Genomic DNA, 23,557 nt, shown 5'->3' with positions numbered 1-23,557 from the left:
TGACCCCAGGTTCACAGCCAGTGTTTGGGCACTCAAGTCTTTCTTGAATAGTGGCACAAGCTACTGCTGTTTCTTGTATAAGAGGAGCAATATATCATGGAGCTCTTCATAGTATGATTTACTATCTCTTCCTCTCTGTGTGTTGAGCTGCAGTGAAATAAGTAATGATAATGTTTAGAATGTCATCATAAGACGTCTGAATTTAATACTTCAGCAGAGATAACTGGAAAATTCATCCCTCACATTCTGTGTATGTTCAAACTGTTATCCTAGTCGTGGCTGTCTGCAGCCATGGAGGAAAGATAAAAAAGGACGAGTGTAATGAAGACATTAGCTCTTTGCTGGCACTGTCAGATAGTACAGGCACCTCCTCATCACAGGCCACACAGCAGCTGTGTAGCCAACCTGCCACATCCTACTCTGCAAGGCTTTATGTTGAAACCTAGTAACTGGGGTCCTTTTTCTCTGAAAAATAAATACACAAGATATGTAAAGCTAAGACTTCACATGCCAAAACAGCTATCTAATATATTTTGTATCTCTGCACAAACTTTCCAGATCAAGTCCTAGTAGCAGGGATTGAATTTCAGAATGCAAAAAAGTGTAGTTGACCTCTCCTATGTATTTTACGAATAAAAATAAGGATTTACAGTTCTGTATATATAATATTGTGAACAATGCTGACAAAATGGTGAAAGAACAGTAATTTGTTTTAGACAAATATGTGTTATTGGTTGGGAGTAAGTAAAAGGGATAAAACACTAAAAATACCATATTTTAAAGACTACTGGTCCCATCTTATAAGGCCTCACATGATCCATCATTATGCAGTGGGATAACACATTGACTTCATGTAGACTGCTGGCATGAACGAGTGTTTGCAGTAAAAACTGAAAATCTTGTTTTCCTGTATGTGGTGTTGTAGATAGTTTTCTTCTATTAATTTTCATCTTCAGAGAAGAAAAAATACCTTTGGCACCTCATATTTTTGTGTCTTCATTTTGAAGTTACTAGTAATGCAAAATAACCTAATCAAAAATGAAATGTGTGACAAGAGGGAGATAATTTTTTGCTGCTCTACCTTGTGAAAGCAAACAGTGAACTGTAACTTAGGGTCCACAAGTCATGTTTCTTTCCTTTTTTATATATTATAATTTAAATATTTTTCAAAACTCATGGTCTTATGGGTCTCTTTGAAGTAATTGATGTGGTTTGTACATTATTTGAAAATATAAATCTTGCTAATTATCTTCAATTTGTTTTTGTCATCCAACAGTCTCATATTCATTTAATTTAGACAATGATGAGCAGCTACATGTTGATTGATACTCTCCATGAAAGCACAAGTTATTCTTATGTTTATTTTATTGAAGAATCTAGCATAAGAATTTTTCATCAAAGGTTAGCTTTGAGTACTCTTAACATATTACTGTGTGTTGGTAGAAAGTATATGCCTCTCAATTATCTCTGAATTATAACTGCTTCGTGAATTAATTTGAGTATTGTGTAGATAGACTGAGTGATGAACTTTAAAAATTTATTTTATCTTATACAAGTGAAGAGAAATGCATATTTCTCTCTGCTCATAGCCTTTTACTTCACAGTGCCCTTTATTAATGGGAATAATTAAGATAGTCCTTTCAAAACAGAGGAGTTAAAATTCTGTTACACATTTTCATTTTAATCTTATTTCTCTAACCCATGTTAATATCATGTGTTTTTCTGATATTTTCCAATTTTTCCCTTTTATTCATATGCTTAGTGTTGGGGCTGGCTTCAGAGGAGCTAGTTCTAGTAGGGAAGGTGTGCACCCATGTTAGTGTTTTCAGGGTATGAGCCTTCCTACTGGGGCCAGGATATTTTCATTATTGTTATTATGGCATTGCTTCAGTAAGAGACTTTGATGAATCTGTTCACAGCAGTAAAGCTGATTTTTAGGGTTTGTCTCCATGGGAAAGTTAGTGTAGAATAAGCCATAATAGAAATTTATGATATAGCAACTCAATGCATGCCAGGGCTTTGCAAAGCTACTCAAGCTAGATGTGAATCAGACCCCAGAGGCAATATAGCTGGATGAGTGCAGTGCTGTGCCTAAGCTAATTAGTCCTACTGAGAAGTAGGATATGTTATGGAAGAGAGTTATATTAATATGGCCATACTTCCTGGCTGTCCAAAAGAGAGAAATCAAAAGTGGCATTCTGTGGCAAGAGGTTCACTTGCAATGCACCGGTTTGTTCATGTTGTAGCTCTGTGGGGTCCTTTGTAGGTCATTCACACAAGGGATTAGTGCACGGTAATTAATAAAGTGTTAATTCAAACTTTGCATACTCTGCAATACCCACAGACCCAAGTACAGAATTAGGACACAAATAGATTTTGATGTTGTTAAATCACAAGCTATTCTGTAGGGATGCACTATTCAATACCAGCCAAGAATCTAGTATAGACTTGTAAGAAAGGGGTTGAAAAAAATTCAAATATCTGTAGTAATTAGGAGGTGGAAAACATATCCAACTCCACAAAGAAATTCCAGAAATCACTTAACCTGTATTTTCTGGAGTGACAAGAAATTCTGCATACCTGCAGTAGCACACAATGGAGGAGCCTGATTTTCCAGAAGGGGTAAGCTGTAATGGTTTAAAAATCAGCCTTTCCAGTGCCTCAGTTTGAACCCAGAAATCAATGCTCATTTTGGTAAAGAAGGGTTTATCAAGTTCTGAGGAATAAAATGTCATGAAAGTCACTTGAATTAGTCATGAATTTATGAGAGAAATAAAGAATCTAACTAATTCTGTAGCATTTACCACTTTAAAATAAGTGACCCTCAAAGTAAAAAGATTGTGATCTGAGGGGAATATAATACAGTGAGCTGATATACTAGTGCAAGCTGTGCCCTGTCAAGAACAGTGATTTTAGAACAAAGTAAAATACTGTCACATAAGCAAGTCACTATAATACCAGAAGGTCAACTTACTTTATTTGTATATATGCACATATGTGTATATCTTCTTCTGCCCCCATGAGCTGAAATCTTCACCAAAATTTTCTTTAGAATCATTTAGGAAAGGCTGGATGAAAATTTAACATATTCTGTGTGCTTTGCACTCCCCAAACTCTTACTGCATGTGGTGTTGCTAAGTACCATGAAATACAGAGCTTAAAATTTCTATATTATTACTGAGATCCCAGGGCTGGAATTCTTTGCAGACCTCCCTCACTTTTCTTTAAACGTCTCTTCTACATTTTCTGAATTTACTTTGCTGTTACTGGACACTCCCATCTACTACTTCAGGGTGAAAGACAAGGAACTGCACCACTGAAAGTGATGAGCCCTTATTTTTGTCTAGCATTCTTCCACTAGATTCATAGTGTAAGTTGTCAATAAAAGGTTGTGATTTGGATTTGGAAGGAGTACAAAAAACAAACCTAGATGCTCTTTCACAGGTTAACAGACATCTTTAAAGCCTGAAGGTTTTTTCTACTCCTGCTTATTTTTCAAAATCTGTCACTGACTGAATAGTTTGCTTATGCTTCTTCAGTTTCTCTTTCAAAATGTTCCTCCAGAATTTAGGGGCCTGAATCTGATCTGTAGATCACTTCCGGACTATCACTGTGGGTCCCAGTAGCACTTAACAACCCCTTAAAGAAATGGATTGCTGTAGAACATAGGTCAGCAGCATTAGTTTCCTTTATCTAGCCAGGATACCTCCTTTACTTGCAATATTTACCAGTGTCAGACTGAAGTACTGTAGCAACACCAGGAAGCAAATATCTAACTAGTGGTATTTTTACAAGCTTCAGTCAAGCTTTCTTTAATATGTCCTTTAAAAGTTACTGCTACCAACTACCTTGAATTCAGAAAAAGACCTTCTTTCTTAATGAAGAAATCTACTGAGAGTTTTATCTTGGGCTTCTACCGTTTATTCTTTGAAATACATGCTGAATCTGCTACACTCAAATTTGAGATACTAGTTGTATCAATATGGACCCATGGTTTCAAGCCTTTAGATATGCAAATTGTGTTTCTGTAATGAACAAAACCTTAGAGACCATGCTGTTGTGGTTCCACAGAGCCTTTATTGCGCTTCATCATTATGCTAAATTAATACAAATTTCCTGTGTGTCCAGAATTCAAAGTCAATCAAGTGGCTTAATCTCTGAGGGCATGGGATAAAAATGCTATTATTACAGTTTGGAAGAAGGTGAGGGATTACCTTTAAATGTATCCAGGCTATATGCTACAACAGCAACTCTGAAACACAGGCCATTATGAACCACGTCTTAATAGAGTGTGAACTTACAGATTGCCTCCTGCCCTACTTTTGATCGCACAGACTAACTCTCCACAATTGTATGATGCATTTTTGGCAAATTCAGTAGTTGGCTCTGCAGAGAAGCAGTATTAGAAAGGTATTTGTGATTTGTTACTCTTCTTTAATGCACTGAATGTTTTGACTGTTTTTAAAAGTTAATCTCACTGTTTACTTTTCATGTTTGTTTCATCTTTTTCCCCATATGCTTTGCTTTTCATAGCTAGCATCCACAAGATGAACTAGTGCCAAGTGTCCAGTGAATTTTCTGAAGCATATTAGCACAAGATGTAGCTCTTAGGATCCACAATCTGCAGTTTGAAAACTTGTGTATTAATAGCTCCAAATGTGTTTTGGAGACTCTCTCTAAAATTGATGATACTGTCATGTTATTTAGGATTTGTACTTTAAAATTGCCAAAGCTATTTATTTAATCATATTGACTAAATCATCATCCTAATTCTTTGAAGGAATAGCTGCCATCTTACTGTGCAGAAGTATCATGAGTTGCTCCATTGTTGATGTTGTGTTTGCGAGAATTTTTTTGATATCTTTTGTTTCTGAGCCTTTTTGAAAATTTCTCATACCTCCAACATGGTGCATGGTTTTACTTTGGAAGACAGGGAAGGACAAAATATTCACTCGAGATCCTTTCTAATCCTCTTTTCCTTAACTTCACTAAATAAATAAACAGCAGCAGCAGTCTGAGTCCCAACCATGGCATAATGCTGATGAGACAAGCTTGCATCATGGCAAGCCTCTAAGTGCATGATGCCTGTGTAGGTGTCCCAGTGTTTCTACTTTAGGGCTAGTACCTCAGATAAAAACTCATGGAGAAGGGAAAATGGGGCATGTCCAGAAAACTGAAGAATGACTAGCTCTCCTTTGTATTCATCTTTGCATGGAATTTCAACTTCAGCCTTCCAGAAGCTCAGGTTGATCTGGTGCACTGCTAACAAAGAGGCAAGTGTAATACAACCTTCCTGCCATAAACAGGTAAAGTTGATTTTGAAATATCTACAGTGAAGATACTGATATTTGCCTTGTGAGAAGTTACCTCAGCCTCCATTTCAGGTGCCTCTTAGGGATTTGTTCTGCTTGAATTTATTTATTTAAAGTTGATCTCTTTCCTGGTTGTTTGAATATCAGCAACCTTACACCAAAAAAAACCACCAACCAACCAACCAAGAACAACAACAACACACAAACAGAAAAACCCACCCACACATAAAAAAAACATTTCCAGTCCCATCCAAATCTATTTATCCTAATTCTCTCTCTCTCACAGTAACCAAGAGGAAAAGCCTAGGGTATAGTAAAAAAGTAGGGCAAGCAGAGATATTTGCCCAGAACACTCTCCAGCCAAACGTGGTTTGTGGCTCAGGGATGTCTCAATCTGGAAGTGATCTCTTCATATTTAATTGCTCTCGGTAGGCTTTTCTTCTGTGAAGTTCTTCATTAACTTGTATTGATCATACAGCATTGCTCAGTGAGAGAGACATCACTTATGTCACATGATAATGTGAGATAGATATTTTTTATCACCTGGTGGCTATTGTATTAACCAGCTTGTCTAGAACTAGGAAATAGGCTGTGGGATGTAGTAATTCCAGCATACCTGAGATGACCTGGTTTTCAGCAGTAACTGTCTCTTCTGAAAACATCACAAGCCAACTGTATCATGCATCCTAAGCAGTGGCCAGCAGATCATGGGAGGTGATTCTGCCCCTCTACTCTGCTCTGGTGAGACCCCACCTAGAGTGCTGCCTCCAGCTCTGGGTTTCCAAGCACGGGAAAGCACTTGTTGGAGCAAGTTCAGATGAGGGCCACCAAGTTGATTATAGGGATGGAGCACCACTCCAATTAAGAAAGGATGAGACAATTGGGATTGTTCAGCCTGGAGAAGAGGCAGCTTCAGGATGAGCTAATTGCAGCCTTCCAGTACCTAAAAAAGGGGCTCAAAGGAAAGATGGAGAGAAACTTTTCACCAGGGATTGTAGTGTCAGGACAAAGGGAATGTCTTCAAACTGAAAGAAAGTAGATTTAGATTAGATACTAGGAAGAAATTCTTTACTCTGAGGCTGGTGCAGCACTGGAATAGGTTACCCAGAGAAGTTGTAGATGCCCCATCCCTGGAAGTGTTGAAGGCCAGGTTGGATGGAGCTCTGAGCAACCTAGTCTAGTGGTAGATGTCCCTGCCCATGTCAGGGGGGTTGAAAGTAGATGATCTTTAATGTTCCTTTCTACCCAGGCCATTCTGTGATTTTATGAATTAACCAAAAAGCATATTCCACAACCACCATGGGTGGGAGGGAAAGAAAAATAATGATCAGTTAAGTTTTCTGCATTGTTCAGAAGTGGTTTCTGCCATTCAGATAGTTTGGCATGAATTATTTTTTCCCTGAAGTTACAGTTGTATCTGTGTAAACCTCTTGGACTTTGACTAATTGCCACACCTTTGGAACCCACTATTAGATGTTATTATGTGCAGGGCATATAAGGGCTCCTGTATATTTAACATATGGGAAGATATCCTAAGGACCATACTTGTAGAAGCGTGCTGTTTGTTGACAGGTTTGAATCTTACCCATGTTAGTCACTGACAGTTTAGTTCTTTGGTATGCTTTGTTTAATCTCTGCCTTTTTCCTCTGCAGTCAAATCACTCACAATAGAAACTGAAAGAACTGACAAATACTGAAGGATCAGAACTGTGTTGGAAAGAAAAAAATGGCAAAAGCCAAGATTCTAACTATTTATGGATCTTGTTTCCTAACAAAGTGTATCTAAAAGCCATTGTCTTAGGGTTCAGAGACAGCTAAATGATTGATTTCACATAAAATATTTGTTGTTCTAATTACAGTGTCATCTGGGTCGTTGGCAACAAACAGATGCAAAACCAGCCTTTACATACCATCTTGAAAAACTTATGATTTGCTTAGTGTGCTTTATAATCTAAAGCATATGGCTTTGCATAAAACTGCAGTATCCAAAATGAAGCTGTACGTAATGAATCACTGGGTAGAAGAAAATGCATTGCTTCTGTTACAAGCTCTTTCAGTGCGTGTATTCAAATGGTTCTGTTTAGGGTTATAAACAAAAGGCTATCCTCACAGTTTCAGCAGTGTGTTACAGATTCTGGGATGCACATGACATCAAAGAGGCTACATTAATTTCCCTAGCAGTCTATGGCTCTTGGCACTATGAGCACACTCCATCTGAATAAACAGAATTCTACTTCACCACAGTTGTGTGGGGGATCCAAGGTGATCATGAAGCTTGGTTTTGTTTTATTTTATATCTTTCTATAGGATTTTTTACTTCAGATTCTGTGTGTTCAGTCAGTCTGGTAACTGCATTTGAGCTATAGAACACTTCCGCGACTATGCTTTGCTAACCCATGACAACTACAAAGCACTTGACACTGAAAATGATTCAATCTAATATATTATTTTTACGTAATGAATCCAGGTAAGAGCTTTAAGTACACTGGAGTTGCTAAGGATTAATCACTCTTCCTAAGCATTAATATTTTTTTTTAAGTAGTTAGCATCTACTTTCCATTAGCAACACTTACGTGAAGATTCAGTAAGGTATTTTGTGAGTTAGCAAGGGCTGAGGTCTTGTAACTCCTCAAAGCACATCCGATTTATTGTTCTTTCCATGCTTGCTTGTCACTAGCAGCATGAAGAGTGCCAGCTCCTATAAATATTCCTGGACACTCTTATGTACAGAAAGGCACCAAGGGAATTTGGTGGCAGGAATGGTTCCCATCACACTAGATCTCATTATATCAACAGAATAGATGGCACTATTGAACATTTGCAGAGGTCTGAAGCTACTGGTAGGTAAGCATGAAGTATTCTGGAGACAATTACAATTGTTAATAGTATTATGTCAATATGCCTCCAGGCTCCTTATGTTACTAGATTAATTTAATCCTCTGATGCCAGAACATAGGTTCAAATGCTTCACTATTAATGGTTTTTATTCCCTTTTCTTCTTTTCCTTAGTTTCTCAGTACCTTACTTAATAGTTTATTTTTTTTCCTTTTTCCTCCTTCCTATGGTTTTCTCTTTTCTCTCTTACTAACCTTAGAAGGGAAAAGAACATAATGAAGACATACCTTATTACTCAAGTCACCAAGGAGTCTTGCTCTTTATTCTCTCCTACCCTGTGTTGTTGTCTCTTGGTGTGGTTTTGCCTGTACTGAGATTAAAATTTTACAGAGACAGTGTGTTTATTTTCTATCAGCCTCCAGCATTTTTGCAGAACTACCATAATATAATTGAATTTATAGTATGTAGCATAGACACAATAACTTCATTATTTCCAAATGAAGCTACAGATTATTCTACAGTATGTGTTCAGTGAAGCCTATTAGACCTGCTATCCTGTCCTTGTTTCTGATACTTTTATAGTCGGTAGCATTAACAGGCAGTGTACAAATACCCTGTGATGTGGGCCAGGTATCTCTTCATGTGTACTCATACTAAAGTCACACTGACTGCAGTTTAGTACAGGGATATGCAGGATAGTTCTGCGCTAAGCAGATTGAGTATGGCAGGCAGACGCAGCAGGAGCTCAGTGGGGACTAACTGCTTGAGTATTCACTCTGCTTTCCAGGCACATTTTTCATTTTACTCCTATTTTGCACTTTACTCCTGTTTTATACTTAAGGTATGATACGAATTTGTGCATATGGTGGAGAATCATGGGAATGGAAAAGGAAGGAAAATACATTTGTATGAATAATCATAGCCAAACAGCATTGTGTGCCCTTTGTAGATGGCTCTTATTTAAAATAAAGCTGAAATAATGAAAATCATGAAGTCTAGTTAATTTGCAGTAGTATTTACTGTGTAAGTGATGTTCAGTCAGTCCCATTTAACACTGATATGAGTGGGACCACAATCATTAGCCCCTTGAGTCCTCTCCTTGAACAGACTTGCAAAGCACACAAGAAAATGTAGTTGTTCGTTGAAGTCAACACGCTGCACGTAATTATCCACTAGCATCCAGTCCAGGAGGAGGAAGTATATTATCATTGTCTGTGAGGTCATTTCTGCATTTGCCTAAGACTTCAAGAGGAAAAGTGAAGTTAACTTGATGCCTTGAACAATGCTTCAAAACTGGAAACTTGAAAACATCAAAATACATATAAATTATCAAAGGAGAACAAAGACAATTTTTTCCACAAAAGTCTTCTCCCCAGGCTATTACAATGCTTTACATAGGCATGATCAATATATCCAGGCTTGAGAACCAAAGTCTTTTGGAATAAATTAGACTGGCAGGAAAAGAAACAAACAAAGAACAAATTAACATGATTTTAAACATTGCTTAAATTTTCATGAATGTAGACCTTGAGATGTTATGATGAGATCCCATGAGTCTGTGCTAATATTTGCTTATAATTAAGGGTTGCACTTTCATGTTTCATCTGATATTATAGATTGGAAATCAGCTACATGCTTACTATTTTTCTTGGTCGTACTGATTTCTCTACTTTATTTGCTTACTCCGTTAATAATATATATGATCCTCTAAATGGCCCCATTACCTTTCCTTTAACAAACTGCCCCTTCTCGTCCTCTAAATCTCCTTGTTTGAGTAATTAGGAAAAAGCTAGCCTTCCTGTGATACTCAGTTTGTGTTCACCTATAGCAGTAAAAGAGCCAAGACTAACCCCTCCCAAACCTTCTTTGGGTAAATGGCTTCAGAAGGAAAATGAGTGTACTCAGCTCCACTCTTCGATCAGTTGTGATGGATGAAGTCCCCTCAGCAAGGGAATTGGCAACACAGCCTCTTTGGGGCATTGCCACACTGGCAAAGAACCTTTGTGTGCATTCCTTGCAGAAAAAGTAAGATGTCAACCAGTTTTTAGAGCCCCACGTGTGCTGCACCACCCTTAAAACAATCTGATTCACGTCAGTTTATTTTACAAGTTCCAAATGCAGTTAAGCTGCTTCCTCACCATTTCTGTGCAGAATTCTCCATATTGGAAAAATTAGCAAGATTATCAGCATCAAGAGGTTTTTGAAGCAAGAGTTTAGATGAGGAGTTTATGGAGACCCTAATTTCATTTCAGCTAGCAAAATCTGATGATTCTGTTCCTCTGACATGCCTGCCCAGCGCCTGGTACCCATGCTTTCAATACTAAGATAGTCAAGACAATAAGGACATCTAAGATGAGATTTTCACTGAATATCAAGTGAAGTCATCTGCCCCATGGGAAGTCACTAAAATATACGTTTTGGCCACTACTGTTTTGAAAGTATTGGTCAGGGCCCAAATCTTAGATGCAAAAGTACTTGCGTCAGTGCTAAAGAGCACTTTGAAGTCTTTTGTTAAATCTTATGGCTTAGCAGTTTGTACATTTCTGAAAGAGTCCTTTGCAATTTATGGAAATGATGGATTTTTAAACAGAAAAATCTTCTAAATAAGATAAGGCATAAGAAATCTGCTAATCATCCCCAAGCCAAGAGATATTGTTAAAAGTGTCAGTATAATGAGTATGATGGCTAATTGAAGAAAAATATTTCCATTTCAGCCATAAGAAAACAAAGAAGAATCATGTGGAAATTCAGAAACTATATCCCAGAATTTAAAAGATCAATACAGATCTTCTGCAGACTGAGAGTTCTGATAAAAAATTACATTAGAGAAATTAATTCCTGTTAAGCTAGACGTGATCTGTGTCACATCTTCAATGGTTTTTAGCTTAAGTCAAAACATGCCTTTTCTAAAAGCTTCTAATCTCAACCCGAGTTTCCATCATACTGCTAAATATTTTTTCTCCTGATTGATTACTTTCAGTATGTGCTGTATTTCTGGTCTAAAATTTTCTTCTGCTTCTGACCATTAGTTAGTCTAGACTTTTGTTTTCAAATGTGAAAAACCCTCCACTTTCTATATAGGGGTTTACACTTGCTTCAAATAACCTCTTAACCTTCTTTTGAAAAAATGAAGTAGAACAGTTTTCATATATTTCTCACCATATGGCAGATTTTCCAGATTTCAAATCGTTCCTGTTCTCAAAACATTCTGCCCTTTATTGCATCCACTTTAAAACAATTCTGTACACAACAATAAAACTGTTTTCCTGTTTCTGTTGAGTAGTCCTCTCTTCTTTGCATCCAGTCTATTTCATATTCAGCTGAATATCTGTAGTTCCCAAGTCTCTCCTGGAGACACTGCTTTCCAACTATACAATTCCCAGTTCATAAAAATGTATCTCAGATGTTCGACTTTGCATTTAGTTGAAAAAAAGATATCTTTTTAATCTGTCCAAGCTCTGCAAGGCTCTGGTTTTCTGGCTTGGGCTCTTATGTATCAGAGAAATAAAAAGGAAAACCAATAGTGGTAATAGAGGACTAAACAGAAACTCCATCCATTTCTTTACTTACAAATACTTCCTATTCCAACCGCTTGATCCATTAGCCAGTTTCTATTTCCCTTCACTGTAAGCAACATCAATTTAGTGGTGTCTTTAGGGAAACATCCACATGAGCCTGCTCACGCACATGTGTCAGCCGCTCTGGGCTCAAGCGAGAGGAGGATGCCCAGAACCTCAGCTACTCTACACTTCGATCAGCTGACATAGTGCACTTCGCAGAAAGCATTGTGCCTACTCTCTGTTATTTCTGCACTGCAGTAAAGGATTTATCAAATAAGAAATTGTAGCCTCACGAGTTTCTCTGCTCAGTTAGAAGAAAAGGTTTTCTTGCAGACAAAAGGGGGTCAGATCTCTTTCTTAAAAAGTGATGCTGAAGGACAACCTGAAGAAAGTGCATGTGCTCACACTCGCTCATCTGGTCTCTAAATTTGTAGCAAACTAAGGAGCCTGGATGTGCCAGAGGCACTTGGCACAATTTCTGTGCAGTATAGACAATACCTTGTTAATGATACTGGTGCTGCTACTATTGCTATTAAATTACAAGTGACTTTTTTCTTATTGGTGGCTTTAAGTTTGTCATCAAAGCGAAATATTTTAGAACAGCATTTAAAATGCCTATGCAACTGCTGAGTGTTGAGCACATGTTAATACCATTTTCTCCAGATATGGTAGTTTATGATAAATGTTACCAGATTTTGTACTGTTCATGTAGTGTGCAACTAAGACAAATGGGCCCACTGAAAGGGTATTTCCTTTGGAGAATACAAGCTGCAGACCACCCGTAGGATACACAGAAATAATTAAGTGTCAGGATAAAAAGGTAGAGCAAAATATTAGTGACTCAGAATCCTAATGAATAAAAGACATTAAAAAAAACCAACCTATATATATGTGTGTTTTGAAAAAAAAAATGTGAAGGCCTCAAGAGCACTTAGGGGAAAGGAAAAAAGAACACTCCATCACATTATTGTACTGTTTAAAAATTTCTAAGTATTTGTGTGCTGTATTTTTACAAGCTGCAGAGAGATATGTGAAATGACGCAAAACAGTGAGGACCTGATTTCGTACCAGCCTCTTTCTAGCATAAAGAAAACTTCATTGAAAGGTATTCAAAAACTATCTTGCTGTAAGAAAAAGCTCAAATGGCCTTGCAACTGAAAACATTGCTTGCAATAATTGCAGACCCTGCTGTCCTGAGAAAGAAAGCTCTAAGATCAATTTGAGTAACTTTCAGAGCAGAGAGAAGCTAGAATGTAGTTATGACAGGTCTTCCACAACATTTTCAGACTTCAGAGAGAACAAAATTGCACTTACATCCTATCTAAATCATAGTGAAAAAAATTTTCAAAGAAACAGATATTATTTGGGCACCCAATTTCCTCAGAATTGTTTTCTGGTACAGCTTCTGCCTTGTCTGGTTGTATACAATACACCCAAGTAGCAAAGATTCTGGCTCAGCCATCACAATCTCTTTAGCAAAAATATAAAGGTTTACTTAACTTGAAAGTATGAAGTATTGAAGCATTGGGTATTAAATTAGCAAGCAGCATGAGTGTATTATTTTACACTTTTTTTGTTTTAATGGATAAATATAACCTTTCTCTATAAAATCGAGTTTGAATTTTAGACCCAGCTCTGCAGTCAATTCCCTGGTGGTCATTTAACCACCATCCCTCCCAGGTGTTGTGATGGAATGAACAAGTGCTCCTCTCCCACGCAGACATTGCAGTTGCACACTGAGAGGAAATTATTATCTTTAAAATTTTATTGTTGAGAGGGAGAAAGACAGTGAAAGGAAGAAAATCTCTTAGAAAAAGTCAGTCTTTTGGCTGAAAAGGCCAAAGTTCAAACATCTCCTCTACCTCATCCAGACTGCAGGTACAAACTGTAAGCCTGAGTGCATAATAAACTTGCTTTGTAATGTTACCTGCTCCTTAAGGCCAGATCTTGTCAATGGATTTGTGAGATTAGAGCCCTGCATCTGCAAAAGCCATATTAACTTGAGTTTTGAAGTGTTTGAAGGAACTCATGCTACTTGATCTTTTGGTATAGGAGCTATTTCCTTGTGCAGTATGGAATGCAAATGTGTAAGATGTATATTTTTCCTTTGGTGCTGCCAAACCCTGTTTTTATTCATACTGTCACTAAAATAATTTTCAACAGGGAGATATGAGAAAAGTCAAAGGCATTGGAAGAATCATTTGAAAAGTAAATTACCTTTCGTTACCCCCTACAGTATTTTTTTAGTAATTTACGTATCCTGAAAATAGTTATCCTGTAATCCAAAGTATGTACCATGGAAAATACCTGGTAAAATAGAGTACGGCACACCATAATGTCTTTTCTCCTTAATACTAAAAAAAAAAAAAAAAAAAATTAGCAAGCTGTTAGTTCTTTTCAGAAACCCGTCTGAAATATTTCCTTCATCTTTAAATTCTGCTTTCCAGATGACTTTAAGCAACTGTTACTTTACAGCACATCACAAATTATATGAAGAAAGTGTAATTCCAAACTGGTTTGGTTAATCTGATTAAACAGAGAGCCATGTCAAGAAGGTAGCCTTTTTATATAATGAAAATGATGATAATAGACTAAGTCTCATCAGTCAAGAGACTTTATTACTGTCTACTGTAGAAAAACTATTTTGTTGCTGCTGAATTATACGTCCTTAGCTAGTCACAATATACCTCATTTCCTGCTTAGATAACAGAAGATATTAAGATAAAGTGTGAAAGGAATAAGGAACTGTGTGATATAGATATATGGAAGAATAAAAAATGTTTAAAAGTGAAAATCAAGTTCTGCATAAAAACTTGCATTTGAACTAAGTTCAAAAGAGAAAACAAAGACTCCCAAATTTCTGTTTGCTTACTTTGGATAGAACAGACTTGCTAATAAATCCAGGACCAAATAGGACAGAAGAAAAGACTGTTTAGAGACTAAAATGTGTTAAGACGTTCACAGCACCTGGCACAGCTTAAAACTAAATTGTGTTATCTTACTGTAGGTTCAGAAAACTGTCTTGAACAGAAGCTGAGAACACCTCGTCGACGATGTCAGCAGCCCAAAATGCTGAATAGCCCTGAGGACAACATGTACTATAACCAGTTAAATGTGAGTTCAAAGTGGCAATAAAGCTGTTTTACTGGCTTTGTTTCCAGTTAATAATTCTGTTATTAATACCTGTTTCAGCCCCTCCAGCCCCACCCCCACGTTCTTCTGCTCTCGTCTTGAACATGTGCTTATGCTCTTTATCTGTTGCTTTCATGTCAGGATGTCTGCCTTCACGGTGAATAATTGATGTGGTTTATCAAAGACGAGCAAGATGCATGCTTCATCAGGCTCACTTGAGCCCTTTGATCAAAAAAATTATGCTGTGACTTCTGATATTATCAGCATCTGCTTGCATTCAACACAAAATCACTTTGAATTAAAAATTAACGACTTGCTGCTTTGCTTTGACTGTGTGTTCTTGGCCCTCTCCACAGGGAACTCTAGAATATCAAGGGAGCAAGAGGAAGCCAAGAAAACTTGGGTAAATATCTATCTTCTTAGTTCTAAGCAACTGTAAACAGAAGAAGTCCTTTGTGATATTACAGAATATGCAAAACTTTCTAGAGAGGTTTCTAAAAATAAACAACTAACATATTTCTGTGCATTGATATTGGACATTTTCTGCAGAAGCAAATGTAAAACTTGCATGTACTGCTGTCTGCAGACACTAGAACTGATTCTTACAAAAAATGCTCCCCAGGTCTCTCTGTGTACTATTACTACCAAACAAAACACCAGCATTCTTCATATTTTTAAGTGTGTTTACCACTAGTGAAATGTGCCAAGTGAAGAGTGTTGGTACTGAAGGTGTGTGACCTAGAACCTGTCCAGAAGCCCTGCCATCGCCGCAGCAGCACACTTGCAATGGGCCTCTGCCTTCCTGGGGGAGCACACGTGAGGAGCTGACAGAGAGGCCACTCCGCACAAAAGGGAGTTGCTCCTTCTCTGTTGAACTGAGTCAATTCTCATTGTTACATGAGCAGTTACCACCTGGTATAGGTAGAAAAAACTAGGCTGGCTCCTATACAATTGCCAAAATATTTCCCTGCCTGATCACATAGACTGGAGAGAACTGATGGATGCTTGTTCTTGCAGACACATTTAGTCCAAAAATTTACCAGGATTTTCTGTATTGTTTCCTCTGCTTTTTATTAATCTTCTGAGTGCAACTGTATGAACAGAACGTTTTTGAGTCAAGGTTAAAGCCCAAAATTTTGCATGACTATGCAAGATTTGGGTTTTTTTTCTCTCCCTCTCCTAGTTTAAAAAAGTTTGTATTCTGGGAATAAAAACACTAACATGGGACTGCTCATCATACATCGCAAAAAAATGAAAGCCCCTTGCTGTCAATAGGGCTTGTCCCAAAAATTGATGATGTAGTCTTTGGCTCACATTCACAGCAAGCCATCATCTGAAATATGATACCAAAATCATATCCTAGTTGTGGAACATATACAGACAAAAAAGCCATATTGCTCAAATTAAATGCCTATTTGATGCAAATAGTTTTTCTATCATTCTATACTCCCAAACTGAAAAATGAGATTGCATTTCACTGATCCTCAGAACCATTCAGAATATAATCATAAAATGTAATAGCACTTGAAATATGTATAAAAGCTGTATCTTGCTCATCAAATCATCCTATCTTTTTTTTTTTTTTCCATTCTTATACTAGGGATTTGCATTTTTACATCCACAGAGTAGTTTCTATTTCTGAAGATATTGACAGAGTTAAATTTTAACTTAAGGAGTGTTGTTTGTTTACTTTTAAGCCAAATCAAAGTACTGGATGGAGAGGATGAGTATTACGAATCATTGTCAGCTGTTGAATCTACCCCTGAAGATGATGATTTTCTCAGCTCACCATCTCATCCTTCTTCAAGAGATGTGTCTTTTGCTCAAAGCTGAACCTCACTTATTCTATTGACTAATACTGGTAAGAGTATTTTTCTGCTGATGATCTCTTCCAGTTAACTTTGTTACTGTGTGTTTATATAATATGTTAAAAATACCATGTTAGCTAGTTACTTTAGTTCACTGATTTGGACCTGGGTTGGCAGCTGTACACTGTCACATTTAGCTATATTTCTATAAACAATTCCAGTAAAGGGGAGCAGCACTACCTGGATGTGTTGATGTTGATAATGGACACATTTCTTTAGCAGCAAGATTAGTTTATCCAATTCTGACCCCTTCTTTCCTGCTTCCCCCTCCCCTGGCTGCTGTTCCCACCCTGTGCCATTCCTTCTGTTGTGCTGGCACAACTGGTGGTAGAGCTGTGTGAAAAGTAAGATCAAGAAACTGAACTAGATTAAAAGAACACTGTACTAAAAATTTTAATTTGGGGTCATAGTGAAAATGGTTTGTATTTCATTAGACTGATATTAAACATTGTCCTTTATAACATTCTCTGCTGTGTATGACTTTTAACACTAGAAAAATGTACAGAGTAAAATAATCTAAAATATAATTGTGTCTCAGTTCACCTTCCAAGTACTTTTCTTACAAAGTATTAGTTTACTGTAAGTCTAACTTGAGGAATTACTTCAAATGTAAGAAGTAAAACAGTTTTAAGGCTAACGTTTCACACACTGCTTCATATAGTCCTTGTGACTGAAACCATCATTATGACTAGTTATTCTTGTTATCCATGCAAATATTTAATTTATTCCTTAAACTGTATCTCTGGGCTCCAGTGACTCCTGCATTTCCACAGCCCTCTTGTACGTGGCAGAGGGGGAAAAAGTCACCTGCAAATTTCTCTACTTGCTTTTCACTTTCTTTGAAAATCCTTAATGAAACTGTGTGTGACTTTCTATGGAATACTGAGATTCTTTGCCACTTACTGTTTCCATGGCAGAAACAAACTATTTCACCTTACTTTTTTATTTCTGGTTCAGAGACACAATTTTGATCTGTGACCATTCTTTGCTTCTTTTCCAGACAAGCTCTTGTCAAAAACTTTTGGAAATAAAATGTTTTCATTTACTGCCTTACACATTTGCTCAAAATGATTCATTTTTTCTTTTTTGAAAAACCATAGTGATTAAATCTGACCATGTATTTTACAGACCTAGTTATGATCCTTGTTTTTATCTCTGCTCCAATGAGTTTACCCTGATCTGTGCTGATAGATCTTCTTCCTACTGGAGATGCATCTCACACCTGTTTCTTAAGCTACATAATTTCTTACTATCAATGTTCCCTGGCATCGGTTTTTTGACCACAGGACAAGGAAAGGTGGCATGAGAAATGAAACCCAAGTGCAGTCAGGATAACCGTAAACCAGAATAGGGTTCAAAAGAAGAAAAAGTAATGAAATAGATAGTTCCACAAAAGCTTTGTTTCTCCTAACAAACACAGAAATTGTTAGGCTGGGCAGATGAGGATGAGTGAAGGATTCCAGGAAGAAAAATTCTTCAGTCATTCTTCACCCAAAATGTGAGAGAAGGTTGAAACTGGAAGCTGTAATCCTGACAGACACTGAAGTCTTTCAGTTCACTCCTCATTCTCCTGTGATGTACATTTGGGTAGGTGTACTTTACAGGCACTTAAGAGCCTTTGAAATTTAGGAACTCCTTAAACAACAGAGATTTGGTGAATAGCTGCAGATGAATTAATGGCATTAAAAAATGCAGCACAAATAGAAATGGCAACTAATATGAATGCATGGGTACAGATCAGTTTCTTTACATTTTGTCAAATGCAACAAGAGTGAGTATTTGTTATGATAACTCATCAAAATTATGTCACTTTTCCTATGCAATGTATAAATTTGTTATATATGTTAATTTGTAACATATCTGGATGGAAAATAACAGTATTTTTAAACAGTCAAATTACTTGCTCTACTCTTCTATTGGCATAGATCACACGGAGTCCTAGCAATATTGATTCTTTCTGGTTCCTTCCTTTTTGAAAACTGTTTGGGAAAATAAAGTTTTATTGTTACTGCAATTCACACCATTATTCATAGTTAAGAGTTTATAATTTGTTTTAGTTAAATGGCGGTGAGGTTTCCAGATAGGTATTATGTCACCTGCCTAAAAACCAGCAGTTTACCTTGCACTGAGTGATACATTACTCTCAGTAGTTAAGTTCATAAAGAAGTAAGGGAAAGTGAAAAATAATATATAATTCAGTGAGGCACTTAAGCCAAAGCCTAGTCCCATTGAAATCAATGAAATTTTGGCACGTGATTAAGTGCTTTGCTGAATGGGGGCCCAAGTTAACAAGAGCAGCTTCGGAGCAATAAAGAATAAAGCACAGGCAAAATGCAAAAACTCTCTAAGTACATCCCTTAGGTTTCTTCCTTTCACTTCTTCCAATTGTTAAGCTCATATCAATCTCAGCCATCAGAAATGGACTTCAAAGAGATTTTAAGCAGTCTTTAATTGCATGGAAAGGGTAGAATACAATATTTTCCTTGTTATATGCAATGCCACTATCTACATCTACTATACTTTTTCAAATTAGTTAGTGTCACTAATACTTTAATACTGAATTTACTACCTAAAAGCTGCTGTTGAGTAGTATGGTTTCATTCTTGCTGCTTCTTAGCTAAACACTGTGCACAAAGTCAGTCTGTATATTTTATTCTTTCCTAACTTACCCCCATTCCTTGTTTGTTTTCACTTCATCCTCAGCAGATGACCCTGTGAGGTGGTCTTCTCTCATCCTGATTTTAGAGCACATATATGCTTTTCAATTATTAAAAGTCTTGCTGTAGAGCCATGTAGTCACATTATGACTGACCAAAGAGTTGAAATTCTGTTATCATATTGGTAGAAGTGTGTGTTTGGGTTGATTGATTTGTGTGTGAAAAGGAGTACAGGAGGCATGTCAGTGTGATGATCCTGGTCAGTGGAAGCGTATCAGTGTGAATTGCTTAGATTTTCTCATTTGGCTTTGATACCATTGAGGCATTGTTCTGATTTATTTCCTTTCATGTATATTATCCTGAAATGTTAATGTATTTTGCTTAATAGTTCATAACGTATCCTATTCTTAATATTTTGTAAAAGTAAAGAGTTTAAATCCTGTTAGGTAGAAGAAAATTTCTTAGACAGTGTGTAATATATTAAACAGTTTTCAGCTGATAGAAGAGAAAAGGATGAAACTCAACAAGGGATTTTAGCAGATTTCTTCTGTAGACCTTAATGGCACTAGAAACTGGTTCTTGCTAAGGACAATTTCTGCCTTTTGGTTATGACAGCTTAAAAACTTGTCTCTGTGCCAAAAAAAAATCGGGCAGGGAGCTTTTGGAGATTAGCCCCTTTCATTTGGTAATTTTAAATGTGCTTCTGACTTAAACATTTACATCACTTTAGTAACATAAAGGGGCCTTAGAACAGGAGTAAATTGCAGCCATCTTAAATTTGCCCTCAATGTGACCTCCCTCACCCATACACTGTAAGAGTTGTGGAAAGGGCTTTTGTGCACTGAAGGTCTTTTAAGTGGCCCCTATCAGGCTATCCAAGGATTTGTTGTTACTTAGAAGCTTATAAAATGTGGCTATAAATGATATAAAACGGGGTGGTACTACTACCTATTTTACACCATATAAAAATTGATGTGAAAATAAGATTTAAGTCCAAATTTTAAAATTTCACCTTTAAAAAACATTATAATTTAATGTTTATACCCGCCTGTTCTAAGATTTGTAATTATATAGGAATATTGCTTTTTTGTTGTAAAATAGTTACCAATGAAATAAATAACTCAAGCTACCATACTCTTATTTCTCATTCCTTTTTTGATTGTCTCAAAACAGAAGGGGAGTTTTGAGAGACAGCCAAACTCTGAAATTTTTAAATGTCTTCAGGTTAACCAGATAAATATAGTGCATACAATTGAAAATAAAGCCATATGGCACAAAAGTATCCTCCTATGAGACATGGGTAAGTGGTTTTAGTACCAATATATGCACGAGACATGGCACATACTAAACTTATCCATCCTGCTTTTAGCTCTGACAACAAAATATGAGAAGTAATGTCAGTTTTGTTGTTAACACTAGAAATACATTGTGATAACACACCTTTTCTGTAACAGTACTCACCCTAGGAGGAGTTGTAGCAGAATGCATACTTAACAGAAACTGTTTCTGCTTGACAACAAAGCAGTACTCCCAAACTGACAAAAGTAACACAGGATGCTGTGAAAACCAAAGGCTGGGGAGCAGCCCTCTAGGTCAGGGCTAAAGATTACAGAAAGTGAGAGGCTTTGTGTCTCATTTGTGATGGGCACTGGAACAGAGAAGGGAGAACATTGACAATTCATAATAATAGAGCACTGTGTCTTTAAATGCACAGGCTGATGCCTAACTCATCTTAATAGATTTGTCAAGAATTATTGGATATTATTTTATTACATGTATAAATCCAAGGTCAGCCAGAACAGTAAATATATACATTGTGTTATCATGGAACTGTTTATTGTAGTACTCATACTGTGATGCTGAAGGACATAGGAGCAGATAAGTGAAAAGCATATCTTGGAGTAATGTTTCCAGAAACCAGATTACATATTATTGATCACACCAGTAATAGATAAATCTCTTGCTTTTGTTTGGCAGGCTTATTTTTTAATTAAATTGCAGAGAGATATTATTTTTTCAATAATTTAACTAGGATTTTTTAATATAGTTGCCAATTGGAGATGGCAAGTAGGTAGATCAACTTGTGTGCTTTTTTCTGCAAAAGATCCAAACCTCAATTTCTGACCCATTACCAGTGAGAATCTCATTTCAATCTCTAAGTGAAAGTAATATCACCACAACAAAGATTGGATGTCATCCACTGGGCTGGAGTTCAGTGCTGGGAGGCAGGCCGGCCTGTCACAGCTGTTTCCAAAAATTGTTGTGCTACTGATCATGGCAAGTCTCTGATGAAGACCTATCTAAAACTGGAAGAGTAGGACTGGGAGCCCCATGCTGTCTAATGCACTGGTGGAGATGGTTGAGGCCAGGACAGAGGTAGTAGAATCTTGAGGTTCTGGTGGAAGTGATCCTCAGAAAGCTGGGTGCTGGAGTATAGCATCACAGTACAGCTGAGAAATGGTGAGATGGAACGGCTACATTGGGGCCCTTAGCAATGGGTAAGGAATGAAGGTACTTCCACAAAATTGTGTGACATGGTTTAGTGATTTTTGGTTTTGCTGCTGCTCCCTGTTATAAGCAACAAAGTAGCACAGTTATGCAACTGGAGAGATTATGTAAAGACTTCTATGACAAAATGGCACTTAGTGAGATCGCAAAATCTTTGAAACAAACTTGTCGTTTTGTAATTCCTATTACCCTATGAATGAGCACTCAGTTCTTGTTCTGTAGGATTAGTTTGATGGAAGTTTACATCCGAATTCAAAGGTAAGTGCTGTACATAATGCAGGCACAGACTTAATTTATTTTATTAAATTGACCTGTTAGAAATGAAGTTTTGAAAGAAAAACAGAATGGGAGGTTTCGTAAAACTGTAACTTTTGATAACTTGTATTACAATCTCTAGCATCTTCAACTCAGTACAGATTTACAGCTGAGTTCCAATTTGAAATTGGTATTGATTGATTATGTTGCTCATTTAACATTCCAGCATGCAGCAACGATCATGCAACAGACTGTGATAAAATGGGATGTGATCTAACAGGACGTGACCGATGGGATGAGAGCAAAACGCTGGGTTTGTTAGTAGTGCTGTGCAGTAGCTCAGATTGGCATCTTGTGTGCTTTGATTGTTCATTTCATTTTACTGTCATCCTACTGAGTTGAACATTTTAAAAGACAACGGTGTTTTTCCATCTGTAACTTATGGAAAGACAGATGGATGTGGACAATCTCCACCTACAGCTCCTTGACTGAATGCCACTGCGCACTTAGTGGTAGAGAAATCCCTTCTGGAAAATTAGAATGTTTTAAAATATATTATATTGGTTTTTTAAATGTTTTTTTAATGTGGGAACTTACAGATTTTTTTAATTCTTTTTTTAATGAGTAGAAATAAAACAAACTGGTTCTTATCAACATAGCCACTATATTATAAACACTGCTTCTGTTACACTGAAGTTAATCCCCAGTCCTGTTACAAGAAACTCATCCTTATTAAAGTAACATTAAGAGCTTCTTTTTATTGATCTGCTCCTTTCACTTAATGATAGGAACTTACTGATGTTTTAATAATAACCTTGCATGCTTTATCTCGTTTTACTTCAATGTGTGTTACAGATAGATGCTATGGAAACTAACTTAGCATAAACATTTTGCAGATGTCTTTAAAGGTTAAGGAAAAAAGATTTAGTTGCACTGCATGTTAACAAAGATGGCTGAAAAACTGCAAGATAAAAGAGAGCCTCGAGTATGAACATCAAAGAATTGTTAATGACAAGAAATACCATTAGGGTTAGCATCCCTTTTGTTTCAGCCCCTTCACACCTGCAGTGTGTTGCAGATTCTGTCTTTGTTGGCACATCTGAATTACTTCCATTAGCATTTATAGAAAAGTGGCTGCAAAACAACAGAAACATACTCCTGGTTTTCTCTGTTACTCCAAAAAAGTCAGATATTAGGTTCTCTGTGGGTTTCCTTCAAGGTACAGTATCTTATTGTAAAGGAGACTATAGACCCAGGATTCCGTTGATTGCAAATGAGCTAGGTTGAAAGGAGAGGGGAGCTTTTGATACTGCTAGAGAACTAATATAAGCAACTACAAGAAGCACACATAAGAAGCTCAGACATTAGCAATAGCAAAATCAGAGCGTGAAATTCAGATTAGCCCTCCACAGGCTGTGAGAGGGAGGGGG

General features: G+C 36.9%; 1 protein-coding gene across 21 annotated transcripts in view; it reads left to right on the top strand.

Moving 5' to 3' along the window:
- The window catches only part of MYO3B (myosin IIIB), a 253,079-nt gene that overhangs the window by 194,424 nt on the left and 35,098 nt on the right, over positions 1 to 23,557 (top strand). For 18 of the 21 annotated variants that reach the window (XR_007204830.1, XR_007204841.1, XR_007204835.1 and 15 more), the window contains 3 exons: positions 14,715 to 14,821; positions 15,196 to 15,242; positions 16,537 to 16,700. Coding sequence is in view for 6 of the 21 variants with exons in the window: in XM_048309828.1 (XP_048165785.1) it covers positions 14,715 to 14,821; positions 15,196 to 15,242; positions 16,537 to 16,672 (290 nt within the window). In the remaining 15 variants the exon portion in view is untranslated. Of the gene's footprint in view, positions 1 to 12,723; positions 12,800 to 14,714; positions 14,822 to 15,195; positions 15,243 to 16,536; positions 18,731 to 22,353; positions 22,472 to 23,557 lie in introns of those variants that run through there. The other 3 variants (XM_048309832.1, XM_048309830.1, XM_048309835.1) reach the window with 3 other exon arrangements.

Source organism: Corvus hawaiiensis, chromosome 7, assembly GCF_020740725.1.
Source record: "Corvus hawaiiensis isolate bCorHaw1 chromosome 7, bCorHaw1.pri.cur, whole genome shotgun sequence".
Taxonomy (NCBI): domain Eukaryota; kingdom Metazoa; phylum Chordata; class Aves; order Passeriformes; family Corvidae; genus Corvus; species Corvus hawaiiensis.
The sequence above is the reverse complement of the archived record's forward strand: the minus strand, read 5'-3'. Positions and strand labels throughout refer to the sequence as shown.